Source organism: Actinia tenebrosa, unplaced genomic scaffold (assembly GCF_029948245.1).
Source record: "Actinia tenebrosa isolate PJP-AT-01 unplaced genomic scaffold, QUT_ActTen_1.0 PGA_scaffold14__42_contigs__length_11649687, whole genome shotgun sequence".
NCBI lineage: Eukaryota > Metazoa > Cnidaria > Anthozoa > Actiniaria > Actiniidae > Actinia > Actinia tenebrosa.
This window is the reverse complement of record NW_028292574.1, coordinates 6,096,752-6,119,773: the sequence shown is the minus strand read 5'-3', so window position 1 is coordinate 6,119,773 and position 23,022 is coordinate 6,096,752. Positions and strand designations below refer to the sequence as shown.

The window sequence follows — 23,022 nt, the reverse complement described above, 5'->3', positions numbered from 1 at the left end:
ATGTGATATGGCCATAACATGACCATGAATTACGAATACACTTCTTTGCAAATGCAAATTTTCTCTGCGTTAATTCCAGTTTGCTCACGCATGGGCCAAATATTCTGAAATTTGTTGGATAAATGAGACAGAATTTTGCCTTGCAACATTATTTTGCTACCTGAGTAAATTGGACCGAGAAAGAATTTGCATTAGCAAAGTAGTATTTTTGCCTTTGTCATTAGCCACTCATACGAAAACCGATGTATTACTCATTACCTTAGTGATTTGATAATTCCCTCATCTGAAAGTGATTTCCAAAGTGTGGAAAGCATTCGAAAGATACCAACGGTTTCTGGCGTTTGTCCAGTAAAGTGGCCATGTTCAACTATAGCTAACTCCACCAAAACCATACTTCCTCCTTTTAAACAGATATGGGAGAGATATCAGAAAACTATAGGTATTCCTAGTTTACATTCATGTAGTGTTTGAACGATATTCTCGCAAGAGAAATAGTACGTATACAACATCACTCAATACCAGTCAATACCACGAAACTTACCTGGGCTAATCTCGGCAGCTCTTTTCGTTAGATATAATCCCCAGTCTTTTTCGGCTTGTGCTCGAAATTTTACTTTTTCCTCTGGTACAGTGATGAATAGGTGACATGTAGTTCCAGTCATGTCACAAGGCTTGTCACGCAACCAATGTGCACAATTAGAAGAGAACCCCAATGTCACGCTATCTTTTGGGAAACAGTGATCGTAGAAATTTGTACCGCATGCCATTACATGACGAACACGTTTAGAAAGTCCAGAAGATAACTGCGACGACAATAGTTAATAGAGGGGAATGGTTAGGAAACTCTTTTGTTATAAGTCTTTGTTCACTTTTTTCAAGCGTGACCGTGCACAATCCTTTGTTTTACCATTGTTTTACAATTGTTGGCAATGGCTGAGTGAACAGACCAAAATATTTCTTTTGGCTGGTAATTCAAAATACTTAAAGATTTATAAGAGATACTTGAATATTCCTTACGACAATCCCATAGACAAAGCTTATGTTTACTTATTTTGCAATTTCGGATGAACAGAAATCAAACATTGTGCATGATCAAGACCGGTTCAACATCAAAAGCGAACAAAGGCCTTGATACAATAGGTTTCCTAACCATTCCCCTCTATTAACTATGCGAGGACCAGGTATCAAACCTAGAAAGATTTGATACAAGAACAGTTTCAAGTTCAGTATGCACACGGGCTGTTTTGTCTTCAGTTCATGAGGTCCTTTCACTGGATGTGTTCTATTCATGAGGTCCTTTCACTGGATGTGTTCTATTCATGAGGTCCTTTCACTGGATGTGATTTATTCATGAGGTCCTTTCACTGGATGTGATCTAATTCATGAGGTCCCTTCACTGGATGTGTTCTATTCATGAGGTCCTTTCACTGCATGTGATCTATTCATGAGGTCCTTTCACTGCATGTGATCTAATTCATGAGGTCCTTTCACTGGATGTGATCTATTCACGAGGTCCATTCAATGGATGTGATCTGAATTCATGAGGTCCTTTCACTGGATGAGTTCTATTCACGAGGTCCTTTCACTGGATGTGTTTTATTCATGAGATTCTTTCACTGGATGTGATCTAATTCACGAGGTCCTTTCACTGGATGTGATCTATTCATGAGGTCCTTTCACTGGATGTGTTCTATTCATGAGGTCCTTTCACTGCATGTGATCTAATTCGTGAGGTCCTTTCACTGGATATGTTCTATTCTTGAGGTCCTTTCACTGGATGTGTTCTATTCATGAGGTCCTTTCACTGGATGTGTTCTAATTCATGAGGTCCCTTCACTGGATGTGTTCTATTCATGAGGTCCTTTCACTGGATGTGATCTATTCATGAGGTCCTTTCACTGGATGTGATCTAATTCACGAGATCCTTTCACTGGATATGTTCTATTCATGAGATCCCTTCACTGGATATGTTTTATTCATAAGGTCCTTTCACTGGATGTGTTCTATTCACGAGGTCCTTTCACTGAATAAGTTCTATTCATGAGGTCCTTTCACTGGATGTGATCTAATTCACGAAGTCCTTTCACTGGATATGTTCTATTCATGAGATCCCTTCACTGGATATGTTTTATTCATAAGGTCCTTTCACTGTATGTCACCCGATGTAGAAGATATATTTTTCGATGTACAACACTAAATCCACATTGCACGCCACGCTCGATAGGATATTGTTAATGTTACGTTATTGTAGATCAGGTTCTTACACCCTGAGTAACTACAATGATATCTTATACGTTAAATGTTTTACTGTCCCAGAAACGTTGCGTATATTTAATAATGCCTGCATCAATCAAATCATGCTTAATGTAAAATCAATGCTGACAATCTTGAGTTATTAACTATGGTTAGAGGTGTGGGGCACTTAAAAAAGGTTTTTAGATCGAAGTGTATCATACTTACAAATGGTTTGCTTTCTTCCATTGTTGCCAGCTTTCATGAAACAACCCTGAAACACTAACTAGTTAGTAAAAATAGATTTTGAGAAGGCACTTAAAATAGATATGACACGTCACCAACCAACACGCGATTGAGGGTTGAGCCCTGGGGTAATCAGTGCAAACAAAAGTGGAATTTTGTCAGGATATGTGTCCTCAAAAATTCTAACAAAATTGCAATTTTAGATGGACCGTAAGGGGAATAGAAAGTGACTAAAAACAGTAGCTACCCTTGGGATACCTGTGGTTCGTTGCCTCCTACGAACTTGGGTTTCCTGTGGTAGAAATAGCGCGGGAAAAACGAATCCAAGATGGCGTCTGACGAGGAACAGGATTCAGAATACGAAACCCTTGCCTATCAACAGGTAGACACAACAATCCAGTATCCTTTGATTATGAATAAGTCATATAACATCCTAGGTACATTTTGATGTTATCTGTTTTAGAGAATCAAAGCAGCATTGCACTATACTGTTGGACGAATATGCGAACAGATAGAGATAGGTAAAGTATTTATTCTTATATTTATTGTTTTATAGACTACACTTTGAGTATATTTTTTTCAGGTTGATATTTCCTGAACTTTCTACTGTTTCGAATCCCCTCCAGCAAGTGTTCAAATTATTAATCTTATTCCAATCCATTTGATCAAGCATAGTTAATAGGGGAATGGTTAGGAAGCCCTTTTGTTATAAGTCTTTATTCACTTTTTGCACAATCCTTTGTTTTACCATTGTTTTACCATTGTTGGTAATGGCTGAGTGAACAGACCAAAATCTTTCTTTTGGCTGGTAGTTCAAAATATTTAAAGATTTATAAGAGATATTTGAATATTCTATACAACAATCCCATAGACAAAGTTCATGTTTACTTATTTTGCAATTTCGGATGAGCATAAATCAAACATTGTGTACAGTCAATAGGTTTCCTAGCCATTCCCTTCTATTAACTATTGATCAAGGGATGATTTTTATATACAAAAAGGTGACATAAAACTTGAAATGTTCATGACTCGACTGTTTTCACTGTAATATACTGTCAAAAAATTTGTGTTGTACTGTGTAGCTATTTGGCAGCTATTTATATTTATTTTCTCATTTCTAAAATTGTTTTCATGTGATTTGTCACTGCACACCCTGTGTTCATGCGATGTCACATGAAAATAGGGTAATTAACCAAAATGATGGCCTGGGCTTCCTGTGGAATTGGGGTAACCATATAGTATAATAATTGACATTACCTTCCAACAACCCCCTCCCCGACGGCTAGATGACAAAAAAAGTGGTAAATAAGAGGACATACCACGGAAAACTGAAGAAAATATTTTTATAATTCTCTTTTTTTATTAATATAAATAAGTAAATGCTAAAAATGACTGTTTAGTAATTATGAAAAAATATTAGTAATTATTATAACTATGAATGTTATATTGAATAATGGAATATAATGTTGGTTCCACATGTGAAGAAAATGGCATGCAGTACTCTCGACAATTTATTGCAGCCTTGACTGAAACTACATATCGACAATGTGGTAAGGTTTGGTATCAATATCTATTAAGCATTATTATGTTGTTATTATAACCATTGATCATCATCACCATTACCAGCGTCATCATAATCATCATGAACAACACCATCATCACCAACATCATCATCAACACCACCACCACTATTATCATCATCATCATCATCATCTTCATCATCATCATCATCATTACCATCAATGACATCACCACCACCATCATTTTCATCATCATCATCTTCATCATCACCATCATGAACAACACCACCACCATCAACATTATCATCACCATCTTTATCATCAACGACATCACCATCATCATCACCATCATTATCATCAACAACACCATCATCATCATTATCATCCCTTTTTTTGATAATGATTATTACCACCACCACCACCAGGACCATCACAATCACTACCACCGCTACAATCATCATCATGTTCATCATGATCTTAATCATGATCATGATCAACACCACCACCATCATCATCATCACCACCAACATCATCATTATCATCATTAATTTTAATGGGCAGTCAGTCTGTCAGATTGATCAAATTACAGTAAAAAATATCACCATGATCAATTTTAAGAATTAATAACTTTCTTGAATTTTGTTTCAGAATCCTTTGCAGTAGATCTCGAATTATTTGCAAAGTTAGTATTTATATAATATATTATGTAATGCATATTTTCCCCACAAAGTTTTCTTTGCTCTTAAGACAACCCTCAAAGTAAAAATAAAATTAAGCCCTAGTAACCTGTAAAGCTCTGTGTGTTGGACAGACCCCTGGGAATATGATATTTTGTGGAGTAATCAATTACAAGTGACGCTAGCATGAATAGGTTGAATGTATGATGTCACAGCGAAAATCCACTGTTCGTAATAAGTTTTTGTTTGAGATATCAGAAATTTATTGCAGCAAGTGATTATTAATGTATCAAAGATTATTTCAGCAAAGTTCCAGCTTGAATGAAAAAGTTTTAATTTTGGAGCGATTTTCATCTAAGTAGTACTTTTTAGTTGTGGATTTCTGTGAATTTCTTTACTCTGTGCAGGCATCCCAGACCTCCTATATATCATATATTTCCTATAATTTGTATAGGATCATATAAAGAGCCTATATTTATAGAAAACCTCTTATATTTCTTATAAGTAGGACGACTGCTGAGTGATACATTATATTTTACACTGTTTAGCATATTTGGCGAAGGTAATAAAATGGTTCTCTTTTTTTGGTTCTGTTTTTTTTATGGCTTTTTGGTTCTGCAAATCATTGCCTGTGCACCCTCCCTGCAAGATCCCTGGTTACTCCACTGAAAAGCTATTTTAGTACCTATAAAGTGCATATATTTTTGGGAAAAAATCCTATATTTTCCTATATTTAGAACTTGCACAGCCTATATTTCCTATCAAATTTGTCTAAAAAGTGGCTGGGATGCCTGTCTGTCATGGGCAGTTGGGGGTGGGAGGGTGGGAGGGGGGAAGGGAATTGACTGGTAATCAGGTAATCAGTATTCAAATCACCACCCAGGTATCTATAATGTCGCAATAATCCACTTTTGAAGTTAAATTAATTTTAGTTTATTTTTTATTATATAGGCATGCAAAAAGGACAACCATTAACCGTGATGATGTACAGCTGCTAGCAAGGAAAAGCCCTGCTTTGGTATGTAATATTTAACAATTATTTGACAAAGACAAAGTGAATATTCTCAGATATTCACTGAGGCTGAGACAAATAATTGTTTTAGTATAAATACACAGTGATTCTTTCAAAAAAAAAAGAAAATAAAAGAAAAGAAGATAAAAGACATTTTTTTCTGGTAACAGCAACAAAGCGGCTGGCCGTCATTTTGGATTATCGCTTGAGGTTTTCAACAATCACCTGTGTATTTATACTAAATAATAATAATCATAAGATAATAATAACATATGTAATGAAGAATATATTTACTGTAATATTTTTAAACCAAATTTAATGGAGTAAGATAATATTGCATTCTAATATCCTTCTATAGTGCACTAGTAACTAGAAACAGCTGTTTATTTTTTCTTTTGTTCTTCATTCCTTTTCTGCTTACTAGTTGGCTTGCTAAAGTATATCTAAATCAGTTCTTTGCTATTGTTCTTAGGTGTGGCTGCATTACTTATCTATATTTCATTTTTGCCCTTTTACTCAGTAGCCAAACTTTTCCTCCTTCCCTCCTTCCTTCCTTCCTTCCTTCCTTCCTTCCTTCCTTCCTTTCCTTTCTTTCCTGACTTGCTTGCTTTGTTGTTTCGTTTGCTTCTTCCCTTCATCATCATTTGCTTTCTTGCTTCCTTTTCCCACATCATTCTTTTATTTCCTTCTTTCTTTGTTACTTCTTCCTCAGTCGAATAAGCGAATCAACTACTACTTCCTCTATTTGTAGTCAGTTCCATCGCCGTATTGCTAACACCCAGCTCCACAACCCTCTCATTGGGCATGCGTCCACTACCCATACAACAGAATCCTTTCACCCTCTTTACAATCCTCATTAACCCTCTACGATAATTCTCACTTAAAGTCACATATAGACACGGATTGATAGCGCAATTACAATGAGCAAGCATTAGACGCATATAGAACAAGTCGCAAGGTATATCCACTAGATAGATAGCCCTAAGTACCATTGTGATGAAATACAACAACCAGCACAAAACGAAACTGCCGACTACTACTAACACCATGCGCATCACTTGACGATTTAGGAGCTCAATGCGCAGATCCTGACCCGTCGTCTCAGGGGTAGACCCGGGAATTTTTCGTCTATGTAGTGTTATCATAATTGCAGTATAAGTTATTGAAATGACTGTCAATGGAAGAGCGTAGAATATTATTAAAGTTACCTTGTAAAATAGTAAATCAGATCCCGGGGAAAATACAACGTCATAATAGACAAAACAATAGACATCGTTCTTGACTATCTGTAACTTCACGGCGTAGGGTATTGGCCAGCGGGAAACCATGGCAACCAACCATATCAACATCATGAGAACTTTGCAAGTAGTTTTGGTGAGGATTTTTTTCAAAGGCCAGACTACTGCAAAAAGTCGGTCTAAACTGATAGCCACTACAGTTAGTATTGAGGATAGGACAGCGACTTCGTAGAGAAAAGGCACGGCTTTGCACAGAACGTTTGCCATTGGACCAGAAACGAGCCATATATATCCCCACAGGAGTATAGTGAGGACTCTTGGCATGTAGATGATGGTTATCACTAGGTCTGCGATGCTCATGTTTACGATGAAGTAATTGATTGTTTTACGCATGGAGGTGTCCTTGTACACGATGTAGATGACCAATAGGTTACCGAGGATTGAGAGAGGGATTATGATGATGTATGGAATCATACGAAAGATTTGAATGAATAGGGCGTCGTTTAAGAAACAGCCTCCTTCTAAGATCTGAAAAATTGTACCGTTGGCACTCATATTGAAAGCTGGCATTTTGGTGTTCTTTGGAGTGAAAAACTGAAACGTAAATAAAAGATGACATAAGTGAATGAATGAATAAACTATTTATTATTTTCAGTTTTTGAAGAGTTAATGGAAGTAAATTAAGGAAACATTAACTGAAAGACAATATTTTAAGAATAGCGAAACAGCAATGGCAATATTTTAAAGTATTTTTAGAGCTATTACACGAACATACATACAGGTGTCCAAAAAAAAAAAAATTGGAAATTGTGTGTTTGAGCTCGTGTCTTATCCTTGTCTTCAGGAAAAGAGATTTAAAAAAATCAAGTTTCAAAGAGAAAAGCAAAAAGAGGGGAGTAAAAGAGAAGAGAAGCGAAGAGAAGAGAAGAGAAGAGAAGAGTCGTTTTTCCACGACTTTGACCTTTCTTTGTGTGAATAAGCTCATTTTCCTTTTCGCAAAACTGGTTTTCATTCTCAGTTGAATCTTTATTTTAACGCCTAACCCTATTAAGGTATCATTTTCCCCCCTTCTTTTGACATTCTTTTATCTCGCTTTACTAAAAAATGACTCCCCAAATAGACTAATCAAAATCAAATTGTTCCCAAGCAACGCATTTATAAAAAAGCCCTAAAATATCGAGAAGCTGCCAGACTTTGCTCTTCCAGTGTCAGTTTTGTATTTGGAATTTGCCTAAGTGTTGTTTGATCAAAACACCAAGATACGAATTGAAACCAAATTCCTTTTTGAGAAATGGTTTTTGTGAACCTACCTTAAGCAATATCACTTTACTGTCTTCCAAAGCAATTTCCACGCAGTTCGATCTTCGATCCTTTCTTTTTGATATAATATAAAACGAAGTGTTCTGGTCAATGGATATGCAAGAAATTCAAAGAGCGAGGCTGTATTTTTCAGCGTTGTCCCGTGCCAGCTGGTGTAACTCGGGGTACACAAAGTTTACTTAATGCGCGCCTATGTCTATAGACGAATCTTATCACAGTTCACTTTCTATCAACAAAATGACTGCCGATTCCTAACGATTTTGTTTTTTGTCATTTAAGAAATGAGAAATATTAAAATAAATGCCTAGGCTTGACAGATAAGATGAAAAATATCAAATTCAAGACATGAAATTAAAGATGCTTCAGAATATTTTGAGAGGAAGACCATCATTGATTTTGATTGGAGTAAAAATTAAAAATTTTTTTATTATGTATCGATTGGAAAATGACTGACAAAATGATCAGGGAGTTATTGCAACAGTATTCATATGATTGAAGCATCTGTCTTGAAATATTTTCCATATGGAGTGTCGTGATTGGATACTTTTTCTCTTTTTCTTTGACTCGCAGTGGATACCATTTGATAGACACAGTATTAAAATGGCTTCAATATCGAGCGTTTTAATTTGATGGTTTCTACTCTGGATATTTTCATCTTTCTGCTTTGCTCTCAGACGAAACCTTCATAGTTACCGCATCGACACGGCTTCGATATGGGAGCGTCGTGACCAGATGTTTTCTTGTCTTTTTCTTGGACTCAGTGCACTCGCAGCGGAAACCATTTAATAGTCACAACATTGAAATAGCTTCCATAGATTGGAGCGTTGTGATTGGAAGTTCAAGTTTCTTCTCCTTTTCTTGGAATTGCACTCGCAGCGAAAACCATTTAATAGTCAACATTGAAATAGCTTCCATAGATTGGAACTTTGTGATTGGATGTTTTTCTTCTCTTTTTCTTGGACTCGCAACGGAAACCATTTAATAGTCAACATTGAAATAGCTTCCATAGATTGGAGCGTTGTGATTGGAAGTTTTTCTTCTCCTTTTCTTGGACTTGCATTCGCAGCGGAAACCATTTAATAGTCAACATTGAAATAGCTTCCATGTATTGGAGCTTTGTGATTGGATGTTTTTCTTCTCTTTTTCTTGGACTCGCAACGGAAACCATTAGAAATGGTTAAAATGGCTTCCTATTTGGAGCGTTGTGATTAGATGTTGTTATTCTGTTTTATTGGTGTCAGTGGAAACCATTTAATATTCACAACATTTAATTGACTTCCTTAATCAAGAATTATAATTGAATTTTTAATCGTTTTCTTCACAGTTGAACCATTTGATTGTCACAGCTTTGATTTTTCTCTCTTTTGTAAATTACACCAGGTGTTTCCCATCTTTTCATTTAAAGAACTATATATTTTATTGACCCTTATTGCACCCTCGCACTAAATTTCCGAATAATCCCGTAGGGAGGGGGTGCACGGGGGTCACGTCCCCCACCCCACCTTCCAAATTTTGATTTTGGGACCAGAATTTAATTAACTCATGTTGGATTCCTGTAAATTTGTCGGGAAAATGGTCAATGCCCCCCTTCCTCCCATAATCAAGACCTCGCTACGTTTCTGTTTCCGGATACTCCCCCTCCCCGACTCGTCCTTCGAGTTGAGGACCATTACGTTGGCGTCACTTGTAAGATTTTGGTTCGAAAAGAATTGCTAATCTATTGGTTTAATTGATATTGGCAGGCAAAGCACATTAAAAGCCTTAGCGACGAAATAGCTGCAACAAACGAAGCAGAAAAAGCCAACAAGAAGACGAAACGTGCCAAAACCAAAACAAAGGAACAAGAAGAGAACGAAAGTAATAACGAGACGGCGTAATCACGGTTTTGGGAATAAAATATGGGGGAGGGGTGCTCTTTGAATGATGGCTGCGCGCAGCATCCATTTTTGACAAACCTAATGCGTGCGTTCCTTTGTATGGTCAGCACTAAGTAACACTGACCAAGCAGAACGCCCTTGATTGCTGTTGTTATTAATGCTCATGATACACGAAATTACAGTTTCCCTTCAGCGTACGCAATAAAAGACAGGGTCGTAGGGTCGAGAGTTGCAGTCCATCTTAGTCTTGTATGAAGGGCTGCGTTTCCTCTCGTCATCACCGATCTTGCAAAACATAGGGGCTAGCTATCACGTGGCGTTTTTATCGTCTCTCTTTAAGTGATATTTAATCACATTCGAGTATCGCTGGCCCTAAAGTTAAGTATATATTTTATTCATAGTTTCGTTCATCACGTTACTGTGTGCCTTTTTTTCTCGAATCTATTTGCATGCAAAGAAGAGCGCAAAAAAAAGTGAAGTGTAAAAAGTGCCTTTCTGGCGCTGTTTATTTTTTTAGCCCATCTAGAATAGAAGCAATTTGTTTACATTGGGACTTTTATGTTCTTGAAATCAAAATTACGTCAGCGATAAAAAATGTTTGCCTTCAAGATTTTCCTGCTTTGGTAGATAAAATAAAAAAATAAAGATCACATGTAGATCAATTGTCATTCTCTAGAACATCACCTCTGTTTAACGGTTGCGCATCAGAACATAGTTAATAGAGGTATCTATCAACTCTATCAATTATGATCAGAATGACACCAATATATATGTAACTCAAACGAATAATCTTATTCTCAAGACAATGGCGCGTGGTCTGAAATGGGAAAACATTTCACCCAAGGTAGAGGTGTATTTGAACAAAAATCTTTTCAAAATCTTGTATCTGGCCATATATATAGCACCACAATATAAACAAAGCTGTGATCAATATTTTTAATATAAATTACTATATACTGCATTATCACGTATGCGTCATAAACGTTTGGGGGAAATCTAGTAGACTCACTGCTAACTAACAGGTCGAAGTGGAACTTAGCGTGTCGGGTTTGAGGGAGGATGGAAAACGAATGAGAGCCTGCGGTACGTAGCAAACAGTTGATGTAGTGCAATGTGTTCATAAAAATACGATGATTGAATCACACCTAATACAATAGAATACGATGGATTTATTGAATACATAACATCAACTGTAGTGCTATAGACCCCCTGCATGTGACGTCAAAGCAGCACAATCTGGGGGACAAAAAAAAGAATTCCAATCTCCTGAGAGTTGCAACCTATCGTTTTGTCCCCCAAAGTGAACTGAATCCCAAAGTGTTGCAAGGGGTCTGTACAGGTTCTCCGGAAAACGGATACAAAAGAAATGGTGACTTGCGATAGGTCATGATCATGTGTGCATTGATTCCCTGACTCGTCCCCAGTCGCCTCTTATTTTAAGAGCGCGCGCAAAGGGTCAAGGGAAGGGGAAAATAAGAGAGACGACGCGTCCTGCCCTTCTTTCTTATCTTCCCTTGACCCTTGTTCGCGTCGATGAAGACAAGTGAGATACGACTGAGGACGAGTCACCATTGATTTCAATATTGAAAACATGGTTCATAAAAGAACTGCATTTCTATGATCCATATTGAAAGTTAATCCACAAATTCAAGCACTACAGTTCTTATTTTGTTTCGCTTGCGCTTGTGTTTTATTTTGGCCAGTGAAAACCAAGCTTTAGACTAGCAAAAAATGCGTTTATACGGACATATGTAGCAGAATTTCCAAAAGAGAAGATAGGATTTTCTATTACGTTACTGAATAGATCTTCTTGGATGCATCGAAGCTCTATCATCTGGCAAGATATTTTAAAAGGGACGTCATAGGCATCGTTTGCTTTTCATAGTACAAAATTTTTTAAAATATATATTTCATGGAGAACTATGCGACAATGGCCGAGTCCGTTCCTAGGTTTTGTAGGCCGGAAACTGGACGAGTAGCAAAAGATACGAAAACCATAACACTAGAAAAGAGCATTACGCCAACGTCCAATCACAACTTTATATCTTTTGATCTTCGTGTGGTATACCAGTACCAAAACACAGGTATATGGAGCTTACAGGAGTGCTTACCATTCAAACCAAACCATCCGGTTTGAAATTTATTCGCTGATCGTAAAAAAAAAAAAAAAAAAAAAAAAAAGCGGGAAACTTTGAATTCGAAAAATGGTACACGCGTCTAACGAAAGAAGCAAAGAGCGGGAAAGTGGATTACCTCAAGCTGAAGACCGAGTTTTCCAGAACTTTCCGATGGAAAAGATTTTTTTTTATTAACTGGAATGTCCGTTTTTCCCCCGGTTAAATGATAAGCACTCCAGATGTACGATGGACTAGAGATGCCAAGCAGAAAATACTTGAGTAAGGGTAAGCCGCGTATGTACATTAAAAGCAACGTCATCTCATGCCACCCCTTCCTCTCCACCCTACTGGTTCCTCGGGAAAGGGTCTCTCTCCCCTACTGTCGCGTCTATCTTCAGGTGGACCGGGAGGAAACCTCATTTTTTGTGGAGGTCCCAAATTGTCCCATTCTCGGTCTCTTTCTCGTTCTCTTTCAAGTTCTCCCTCCCCAGAGCGTTTTCTCTGACTGGGAGACCGATCTGGATCATCGTGTTCTATTTTTCTACCTGGAGGAGGGATGATCGGATTTATACTCATGAGGCTCATAAGTGGTCGGGGCTTAATTTCAGGGGGCCTCTGGGAGTCATCGGAGGATCGTCTTTCCGGGGGATCTGGGGGGCCTCTTGGGTCTCTTGTATCAATGTCTTGAGGAGGTCCACGTCCGTAATGGGGTCCTGCTCTAGGGTCACGAGGTGGGGGGCCAAAATCTCTGGCTCCATGATTAGGTTCCATATGAGGTGGCCCTCGGAAGTCATGTGGATGTACGGGCTCATTCTCAGGAGGCTCATCCCATGGTTGTTGTCTGTCAAATGGATGTCGATCAGTTTGGTCATGTTCTTCTGGTCTACGAAATCTAGGATCAATGGGTCCAGAATTAGGAGGCCATGGTCGCCTGTTGTCGTCAGGCCCTTGGGCCTCTCTAGGGCCTCCCCGACCTCCTCGTTGGAATGGAGCACGCCCTCGACCACGATTCTCTCCATTTCGTTCGTCGTTCAGATCTTGTGGATGAGGACGCTGTTGGTCACTTCCTGGTCTAGGACCCAAGATCCCTTTGCCAATGCCCCTACGGAAACCCCTTGAGCTGAGGTCATGAGGATGAGATGGTTGGACGCCAGGAATTTCGAAGTTTGCTGGTTCCCTGTGTTCGTCTCTATCTCCTACAACTAGTCTTCTCTGCTCTGGCTCTCTTTCCTTATCAAGTCCAGGATGCGCACCAAGTATCCCAGGTCTTGCATTCGGTGGTCCTGTGAAGGGAGGTAGTGATCCAAGAATACTACTCATCCTACCTCCCAAAGGAGGTGCCACGAGGGGCCATTTCTCCGGTTCAGGTCTAAGCCCCTCAGGAACACGTGGTGGCGAACCAAGGATGCTTTGTTCTGAGTTGTTTTGTGGCCCCATCTTAAATGAGTCCTTAGGACCTGGACCATGGGGACCCCTAGTGAAATTAGGACCTGGGCCAAATCTAGGCTCATTTCCTCGGCCCCTGTTTTCTATTTCTCGGTGATCTCTTGGTGGTCCCCATGCATCTGGACCATGTGGTTCTCGTGGATCAGCTGGGGGTCCTTGTTCTTGTGGTCTTTGTTCCGTAGGGGGTCCTGGATGAAACTTCATGTTTAACTGCTGAGGAGGGGGTTTCCAGTGGCGTTCTTTATCACCTGGTAAAAAAAACAACCGTCAAGTCTACTACACCCTGTAAATACCTCTAGGCTGATCCCGTTTAGATTTATGGGAGACAAAAAACCAAAAGAAAACCCATTGAATCAGACCCTAAAAGTGCACTACCACTGCAGCATAACTATTAGTTAAAAAGGCACAGATTAAATTTGAACTTTGCCTTTCGGATTTTGCGGAATCAGGAAATCCAGAGAACACAGAAAAAACTTGAATTACAAGAACACGTGGTCTTGTGTGGAGCTGATTCCATTGATCAAGTTCAAGACAAGGGACGTTTACAACCACTACAAGAATCTACTATAGATCAATGGAATGAGTAACTCAAAGATCAAACTCAAAGTTAGCTGATCGGAGTTTGGAGGGAGAAAAAACAAAACAAAACAAAACAAAACAAAACACACTCTAATTGTTCACTCATATGCTGTTCAAACTCAAGGCCCCAAAATTACACTACCACTAAAGCAAAACTGCCAGATCCTTCCCCTGAATCTTACCAGCATATTCATTCCTTTGACGCCCTGCAAAATCACCATCCCGTGGTCTAAATGGTGGCCTTGGCCCAGCATCATTAGGCGGAGCAAACTTCATACCAGGCTCTTCAACCTGGTTTGCAAATGGAGGTAGTGGTTGTGTGGGTTTTGACGGTGGAGAACCATAACCAGGAATAACTGGTCTTTCTGGTCGAGAAGAGTTGACATCTGGTTCATTAGATCTTTGAGGTCCTCTGAATCCTGGTAAGGTCGCTGTAACATCACAAGGAAAACAACTTAATAGACCTTCCTCGAATTACTGTCAAACCTCTATTCATAGTTCTGACTACCTTTAGTTATTGTTGCTATGTACCACAAGCTTAACGAATAGACGTTTCCCGAATTCGCTTGCATGACCACGAAATAATGGTTTGCAGTCAAGACTGAACTTGATTCTTTTATTCATCGAGTTCAACCTCGACTTCAAACCATTGTTTCGTGATCAGTCAAGCGAATTCGGGAAAAACCTATTAGCTAGAATATCTCAATTTAAAACTCTGATCGCAGAAAATTAATTATAAATTGTTTCAATAGTTTACTGTCCTGCAAACAGAATAGTAAATTGCCTTGTCATCTTTGTAGTACTCTTTAAAACAGATACTGTGTACTGTAGTTAGTGGGACAAGATTATAATTCCATTGGGAAAACTGATGCAACGGTGATTGCTTCGCTATTGCCTGAGTCGAAAATATGAATTAAAGTGGCCCTCTTTTATACTTACAGTAGTCTAAGTCTTCATACTCGAAAGAATCAGGATCCTCTGCTGCTGATTCCATGCCTGGGATTGCCATGGTGTGGTTGGCAGAGAAACCAGGAGCACCAATGTCGTCACCTGAAATGAACAAAATTGTGGCCCTCTTTATGCTGCGGTCATCTTTTTATGACCTTGGATTGTCAGACAAGGGCTAAAATACTGGTCAGTCACAGGACAATGTCCAGTCAGAACTGGAACTTGTCCAATCAAACCTTTGCTTGTTGGTCATGAGGTATAAAAATAAATAAATAAATTGACTTTATTTAATGAGGGTGACATACATTACTGGTAACCCAGTAGTTTCCATTATGGCCCTCCTACAATTAATAAACTGAAATGAATGATCAAAGAAACATAAAGTGTGTTAAGAATCCCAACTGGCAAGGAGGCAAATCAGTTGGCTATTTACAAGCATGGTCGAGAAACTGAATCTGAACTAATCAGAAATCAGGTCAAATACAGTCTCAGCTAGTGGCCACAGCAGGACTCAAACCCGGCACCAACCCCGGCACCGGATTGCGAGACCGACGCTATGACCATTCAACCATGATGCCTCCTATGACAGAGTTAAGACTAATTTGGTTGGTGATCATGATTGGCGACTAACAGGCCATTATTTTAAGCTCTGTATAGATGACATCTGGAACAGTTTGGAATGTGGCGATGCCTGATAATGTCCTTTCCTGGTTACAAGTTTTTGCCAGCGTTACTGGTCAAAAATCAGCAAGGAAAAGATTTGACCAGACAAGTTCTAATTTTGACCGGACATTGTAGGACGACCAGCTATTATTTTGAGTCCTGAAAAGACTATATAAAAAGGCACTTTAAGTACATCTGGGAGGAGTGAGCATGCAGCCTCTCTGCCTCACCCAACCTCACCCCCCCTCCCCCCGTGTACATTATACATTAAGCACCCTGCCACTCATACCTGTATCATCTTCTGTGTCTTGCATGTTGAGATTGTACTTATCTCTCATTCTATCTCCTAATTTATTCCTCGTCCAAAATTTGCTTTAAAAAAAAACATTTTTAGTACAGTATTTTCATATTAATAGGCACTCTTACATAAAACACTTTTGAAAGAAAACTAGTTGTCATAAATTTTAAAAATAGATCTCATAAAATGTTATATGTTAATCAATTGACATACTCGCGGGCTCAATTTCAGCTTTGATGCACATGCTCAGATGTGCAATGAAGCGTTTTTGCTGCCTCTGATCGGACTAGTGTGGACGTGAAACATTTTATCCATTTTCATGTGTGGACGGAAAACTTTTTTTTTGGTTTCGGTGAGAAAGTTGCGGATTCAAATTTATCAGACATAGTGTGGACGGGGTCTCAGTAAACAAAGTTGTATATGATGAATGTGATTATTACTATTATTATCATAGCTTATTACAAATAAAAAAAACCATCCTTTCTGCTCACCTTGAATGGTCATTTGATCCAGAACACAAGATATGACCCAATGGATGCCATGCCAGACTCCATACCATGCCGTCATGTGCTAACTCCATGTTACCAACATCTTTTTCAACACTGTCAACAACAAGAAAACGTGAAAATAAATGATGGTTCTAAATTTCACGTTCTGATTGGTTGGGAGTGCGTGCTTTATGAGAGCACACAGCATGCATGCATACTTTCAGTTGCATCATTCCTATCTAAAATAATGATTTTTGTAATTTGCATTTCATAAAAAGCTTGCTTGTCGTGCTGTGTGAGTTATAAAGCATTTGGGGATTGGCAGAACACTCAAGAAGTGTCGACAAGCACTCTGCTATGCGTCATGCTTCTCAACACTTCTCTCGTGTTCTGCCAACCCCTGCTTCATAACTCCACACAGCGCATGTGCATGTTTTCTATTTCTTCATCATGACATAGCCATGACTTTCTACTTACCCTGCATTCCAAAACATTATAGAACCATCTGATCCTCCACTTGCAAACAAACCCTCATGAATAGGATGCCATGCAATTGCTGAAAGACAAAGCAGGGACAATAAGTTCATGGGTACAATGTATGTGTAGTATGCTGTGAAAACTCTGTTTCATAGGTAGCAAAGGTGGGGGCTATACCCCCCCTCCCCAAAATAAGAGTTGGGTGTGTGTGGGGAGGGGGGGAAGGGGGGGGGGGGGCTGAGCCTCACGACTTTTTTCAGGATTCTTACAAATACGAGAATAAATAAGGAGACATGAAGTCCCAGAAAACATCCATACCCCACCCATGGAGAAAATCGGAAATTAAGGAGGGGAGGGGGGTCAGAGAAAGAAAAAAATTACAGAGTTTGTATGGAAGAAAATTGGATGTTCCTGATGGTAGGGGGTCGTTTTATGAATTCCCTACATTATGGGAGTATGGATATTTTCTGAAACTACAAAATCTGCAAAGCATTTTGGTTGGTTTGGTAAGATGAAGCCATCATGTAAACGTTTGATTGCAATCTTTTAAAACTAACCAGTTGCTTCTCTTTTGTGTCCTCTAAAGGTCTGCACTTCTTTCATCATTCTGATGTCCAATAACTTCAGCAGATGATCACGAGATGCAGTGAGAAGCCAGTTCCCATTCTGGTTCCACTTAATACTCATGACGGTGCTCTTGTGTAAATGGCTATCATTAGAAATCAAAGCAAAATTATACCATCTACAGTACCTTTACAGTAGAATTACTGTAATTTTCAATAGTCTCCAAACTTAGTAGTTCAAAGCTGCATGCTGAAATATGGTTTTTCGCTGCCTTCAATCAAAAATAATCAGTCAGTACTTTTTAAGTTCTTGACTGGCGGCAGTAAAAACCAATTTCATAACAAGCTCTTGAAATGTACAAGTTCGCAGAATATCGAAAACTGCAGTAAGATTGCACAATCACACAAATTACAGTACATTTATAGGAACTTTCCTTGGGTGCTCAAACACTGAAAAAAATTGTTTGGTATTTACCTAAAACTAGTTTTTTGTGGACATTATAGTAGTCCAATCATTTATAATGAACCTCCGTGACCATCTATATTCAAAGTCAAGACATAGCTAACTTACAGTTTAATTTAGGACTTGGGAAAACCAGAGAAAACCCTTGAGGCAAGGGAGAGATGCAACAAACTCTATTCCGTTGCAAATGTTAATTGTCGAGACTGAAAAATGAACCCAACATTTCAGAAGCTTTTTTTCAAGGTTTAGTGGAATTTATGTTTGTTTCTATCTCATATCAATAGTAACTAAATATACATCATATGTAAACTGGCAATTAAAATTGTATCATTAAATTAACTATCTTACAGTGTTGCAAGGCTATTGCCTGTTCGTGTGTCCCAAATTTTAATAGGCTGCTGGCTATCCTTACTTCCAGACACCAAAATACTAGTAGTTGGATGCCAATCAAGGCATTTGACATCTGCACCATGACCTAAAAGAAATATGCATGTAAAACTTCTTATCTAACATCTACTGTAATAGTGTCACAATGCATTTTAATATAAACGTATAAATTGAGGAATTTTTTTGTTGTTGCAAATTTGGGAGTGCACTACATACAGTGCGCTTTATAAATGCTAATAATTTTCTAAGGTAATACATACATGTACCAATGAGCCAGCTCAACTAGGAACTGTGGACAGCTGTTTCGGCCTGTATTGGGCCTCGTCAGCACAGTGTATCTAGTGAGCTGGCAATCCCACGAAAAAGTAGTACTAGATAGATGGAAGGCTCTAAGGCTCTATAGTAAGGATCTAAGGCTCGTAATTTACTTATTACGCATGTTCTTATTTGATATTCGAGCCCATCCCACACGGTGCACTGCCACATCTATCCTGTATATATTAAGGTACATGTAATACATACCTCTTAAAACTTTTTCTTCAGTTTCAAATTCGGGAGTGCACTACATACACTGCGCTCTACTTATGCTAATCATTTTCTAAGGAAATACATACCTCTTAAAACTTTTTCTTCTGTGCAGCGGTAGAAGTCCCATATCTTGACCAAACCATCATCAGCACATGATGCATATTTATTATCTGTTGGAGAAAAACTGCAGAGAAAACAAAAATTAGCTAATTCTCCAGAACACACTAGTCAAAACCTCATTTTGCATTTAACTTTTGATCTTTAAGATCGCACTTGTGGTATTAAGCCACTTTCATCAAAAGTGCTACACACTCCTGGCATATTGAGCCACTTTCATCAAATGCTTATAATAGTATTTTTCATTAGTAATATATATTTTTCATTAATTCTTCTTGAACCATGGCAGTTCCTATACTAACCTTAATTCTCTTACTGGTAGGCTCTAAGTTACTTTCACCAAAAGTGCTACGCATTTGTGGTATATTTAAGCCACTTTCATCAAATGCTTATAGTATTACGTATTTTTTCATTCATATATATTTTTCATTAATTCTTCTTGAACAGTGGAATTTCCTATACTAACCTTAGTCCTCTTATCGGCTCTATGCCACTTTCACTAAAAGTGCTATGCATTTGTGGTATATTCAAGTCACTTTCATCAAATGCTTATAGTATCATTTTTTATTAATATATATTTTATTTTTCATTAATTCTTCTTGAACAGTGGCATTTCCTATACTAACCTTAATCCTCTTATCGGCTCTTTGTGTGCTTCATACATTTGTACATTATTCATGTTGGATTGCCAATACTTTACTACTCCACCATGATCACCCGATAATAACCAGGAGTCATTGTGACTCCAGACCATTGAACGCACTGGTAGGTCATGGGCCTGTGCAAAAATAATACATGTTTATTGTTGTCAACATAAGATAATACTACCCCAAGGGATTGAGAAGATCACTCTTGACTGTCCACCTGACCATGCCCATAAAAATACTTTCTCGGTTCCAAAACATGGAATGATAACAATTGCAACAATAGCTGCAGAAGTAACAGCAGCAACATCAATAGCAGCAGCAATGATAGTAACAGCAATAGCAGCAGCAACAACAACGGCTCCAACTACACTTTACAACAACAGCTCCAACTACGCTGTACAACAACAGCTCCAATAATAACAAGAGCAATAACAGCAGCAGCAATAATAGCAGCAGGAGTGACAACAATAGCAGCAGGAACAAAAGCGGCAGAAACAGCAAGTAAAGCAACAGAAACAGCAACAGCAATAATAGAAGGAACAACAACAAGTTATACAGATACTATTATAAGTGGACTGCCTGGCCAAACATTAAACTTCTTTCTTGTTTTTGCTTTGACAACTAATTTATTTATTAGTTTCAGTCAATAGCAGCAAAGGCCAGTGGAGGTTAGACCATACCAAGGATATAACCCCACAACAGACAATATTTAAAGTAGTTAAGGTGGATGGAAAATTACCATACAATTACACGTCTGTCTATCAAGAACTATAATTATTAATATGGTATACAATCACTTACAGTAAGAATTGTTTCAAAGTTGAATGTCAGACCATTCCAAAGTGTAAACTCTCCACTGGATGCACCAGTTACAAGACGGCGACCTTCAGGAGTCCACTAAAAGAATATAAAATAAGTTGAAATGACAACAGCTTCATAACTTGATATACAAAGTAGAGCTCTACATTATCACTAGTAAATTCCAAGTTTGTTTTATTGAAACCTTTTATCAAAATAATGTCAAGTTGAAATTATTTAGTGTGTAATTTCTGGAGTACATTCCCGGGGGGGTTCTCTTGCCAGTTTAGGGTAGGGATGTGCTGTTGAGCCCACTGAACCCTGACCCTGTTCCAGAGTAAAATTGCTGAAATTCATAACCTGTTCCAGAGCAAGATCTCTGAAAATCATACCCTGTTCCGGTATTGCGAAAATGGATACCTTGTTCCAGAGATAGGAGAGAGCGTGATTTCATATACCATGTCCCAGAGCGAGCGCGATTTTATATACTCTGTTCCAGAGTAGAATCGCTGAAAACCATACCCTGTTTGGCGCAACGTACCCGTATAGCGAACATAGGGGAGTACCAGGAGGTACATTATTAGTTGATCTTTGGGATTTGGGTCATGCCGACAAATTTGGAACTACGTATACTATACAATTAAGTCTACTAGAAAAATCAAATCTTTATTTTAATGTAGTCACTCACCACCACACAAAAGATTGGACATCTTAGCTTATTAGTTGAAGTTCTGACAAACTTTGTTGTAACTGCATTGATGGGATTATCTTGCATACAAGATGGTGGTAATACCTTAAAACAACCAAAGAAATAATAATTCATTGATAAATAAAAAATAAATAGGATTGAAGTAGTACTGCTGTGCAGCCCAGTACATCAACAATACTCACAGATTACAGTTTGGCTTGAGAAGTGACAATAAATTGTGTGTTGCTATCTTCTCATTAATTCTCTCACCCATATAAATACATAAACATAATCTTTGCGAATACAAAGATAACATCTTTACCTCAGTAGCATATGACTCATCTGGCTGGATTGTATGTCTTGAGCTGAGATTCTTAAACCACTTACGATTCTAGGGGGAAAAAATGCAACTCTGAATAAACAATCCAGGGCCTTGAAATAGTTTTTCAAAATAGACCTCTTAACCTTGGGAGTAATATTTTCCTTTTCAGACCATGTCATTCTCTAGAGAAAAATATTCTTTGCTTGAGTGATATCCATTATTCATGTGTCTTTTCATGTGCAACCGTTAAACAACAAAATAATACTCTAGGAAATGATGACACATGGTCTGAAATGGGAAAACATTAGACCCAAGATAGAGAGGTCTATTCCAGGAATTCCTGGACCAATGCAAACCTTGGTATCAGTATTCCATTAAAAATTCATGTATTCTCATTAGTTTGGTTATTTTCAAGCACGAGCATAGACCACAGGAAGCCCAGAGATGATGAATCCCGACCTAAGATCTCCCATAAAGTGTGCAATTCTAACTGGTGAAAAGCTTTCTCTTCAAAATAAGGCGACTTTTTAAAAACTCCGATTTTATATTAGTACCATTGATAAATAAAGCATAGGATTTCGTTTTTTTATTAACAATCTTGTAAAGAAAAATGCCGGTTTTAGTCGTCGAAAAACTGTCGAAATTTTATTTGAAAAAAAAAAAAAGATTGAATTCATTTTATTGAAAAAATGTACTTTGGGGTATTTCAAGTAGATTAGATGATTAGTTGTGAAGTTCAGTGATTTAGGATGTGCGCTGATTTCGATTTTGCGAAGGTAGAAGAGCATAAACTACTTCTTTATTTAATTTGTGACCAACTAGAGATGAAGAGCCGCAAAGACGCGATCTAGAACAACCTACCTCTAGATATCTCACTACGCTAGAATTATAATCAATAGTTTTTCTTGCCACGGGTTTCCTCATTCGCTTTCCATCGAATACCAACGGCTGCCTGTTCATGAACATTCGTTGATCGTCAGTTGAGTTTGCCTCAACGGGGTTCGACATGACGGGCTTCGTCACCGGTTTTACCGGGTTTGGCGCTTGACTTTGAAGCATCACGAACTCGATCTGTTTAGTTTAGGGATTAAGGGATTGCATCTTGGTTTAAGGGGAAGGAAATAAAGGTTATAAAGGATGAAAAACTACGAGAGAATCGAGACAAAAATCTTGACGTTCCAATAAACCGCCATCTTGGTTTTGAGCATGTGTTTAAGATCACGTGACATTTTCTATGAGCAACCGCTGACATTCCATTCAAAATGTCAAAGTAATATTCTTTGCTTTAAAAAACCCTCTTAACTTTTTTTCCTCTTTTTCAATATTTTATTACAATATTGATTATCATAAATAAATTATTTGCCACATTTG

General features: G+C 38.2%; 4 protein-coding genes across 4 annotated transcripts in view; 2 read left to right on the top strand and 2 right to left on the bottom strand.

The window, feature by feature from the left end:
- The window catches only part of LOC116304287 (uncharacterized), a gene marked incomplete in the record, with an annotated part of 204,442 nt that overhangs the window by 6,043 nt on the left and 175,377 nt on the right, over nucleotides 1-23,022 (top strand).
- On the top strand, nucleotides 1,862-11,046 carry LOC116308439 (centromere protein S). The gene is made up of 6 exons (XM_031718854.2): nucleotides 1,862-2,860; nucleotides 2,942-2,999; nucleotides 3,963-4,028; nucleotides 4,647-4,680; nucleotides 5,627-5,693; nucleotides 9,988-11,046. Exons 1-6 carry the CDS (start codon nucleotides 2,807-2,809, stop codon nucleotides 10,120-10,122), a joined length of 414 nt encoding a protein of 137 aa, XP_031574714.1. The 5' UTR covers nucleotides 1,862-2,806; the 3' UTR covers nucleotides 10,123-11,046.
- Nucleotides 5,582-8,509, bottom strand: LOC116308438 (RYamide receptor-like). Its single transcript, XM_031718853.2, has 2 exons — nucleotides 8,236-8,509; nucleotides 5,582-7,519 (listed from the first exon to the last, which is right to left on the bottom strand). The coding sequence occupies exon 2, from the start codon at nucleotides 7,493-7,495 to the stop codon at nucleotides 6,413-6,415; it is 1,083 nt and encodes a 360-aa protein (XP_031574713.1). The 5' UTR covers nucleotides 7,496-7,519; nucleotides 8,236-8,509; the 3' UTR covers nucleotides 5,582-6,412.
- Nucleotides 11,272-22,850, bottom strand: LOC116308436 (uncharacterized). The gene is made up of 14 exons (XM_031718852.2): nucleotides 22,513-22,850; nucleotides 21,652-21,720; nucleotides 21,330-21,434; nucleotides 20,645-20,740; nucleotides 19,823-19,974; nucleotides 19,166-19,263; nucleotides 18,513-18,639; nucleotides 17,696-17,847; nucleotides 17,139-17,217; nucleotides 16,665-16,775; nucleotides 16,165-16,247; nucleotides 15,204-15,314; nucleotides 14,447-14,695; nucleotides 11,272-13,933 (listed from the first exon to the last, which is right to left on the bottom strand). Exons 1-14 carry the CDS (start codon nucleotides 22,708-22,710, stop codon nucleotides 12,555-12,557), a joined length of 3,009 nt encoding a protein of 1,002 aa, XP_031574712.1. The 5' UTR covers nucleotides 22,711-22,850; the 3' UTR covers nucleotides 11,272-12,554.

Coding starts and splice junctions, on each gene's coding strand:
- LOC116308436 (XM_031718852.2), bottom strand. CDS start 22,710: ATGCTTCAAAGTCAAGCGCCAAACCCGGTAAAACCGGTGACGAAGCCC. Junction 21,435..21,651: donor ATGAGTCATATGCTACTGAG/GTAAAGATGTTA, acceptor GGTTGTTTTAAG/GTATTACCACCATCTTGTAT. Junction 16,776..17,138: donor ATAATGTTTTGGAATGCAGG/GTAAGTAGAAAG, acceptor TGTTGTTGACAG/TGTTGAAAAAGATGTTGGTA.
- LOC116308439 (XM_031718854.2), top strand. CDS start 2,807: ATGGCGTCTGACGAGGAACAGGATTCAGAATACGAAACCCTTGCCTAT. Junction 2,861..2,941: donor AAACCCTTGCCTATCAACAG/GTAGACACAACA, acceptor TATCTGTTTTAG/AGAATCAAAGCAGCATTGCA. Junction 5,694..9,987: donor CAAGGAAAAGCCCTGCTTTG/GTATGTAATATT, acceptor TGATATTGGCAG/GCAAAGCACATTAAAAGCCT.
- LOC116308438 (XM_031718853.2), bottom strand. CDS start 7,495: ATGCCAGCTTTCAATATGAGTGCCAACGGTACAATTTTTCAGATCTTA.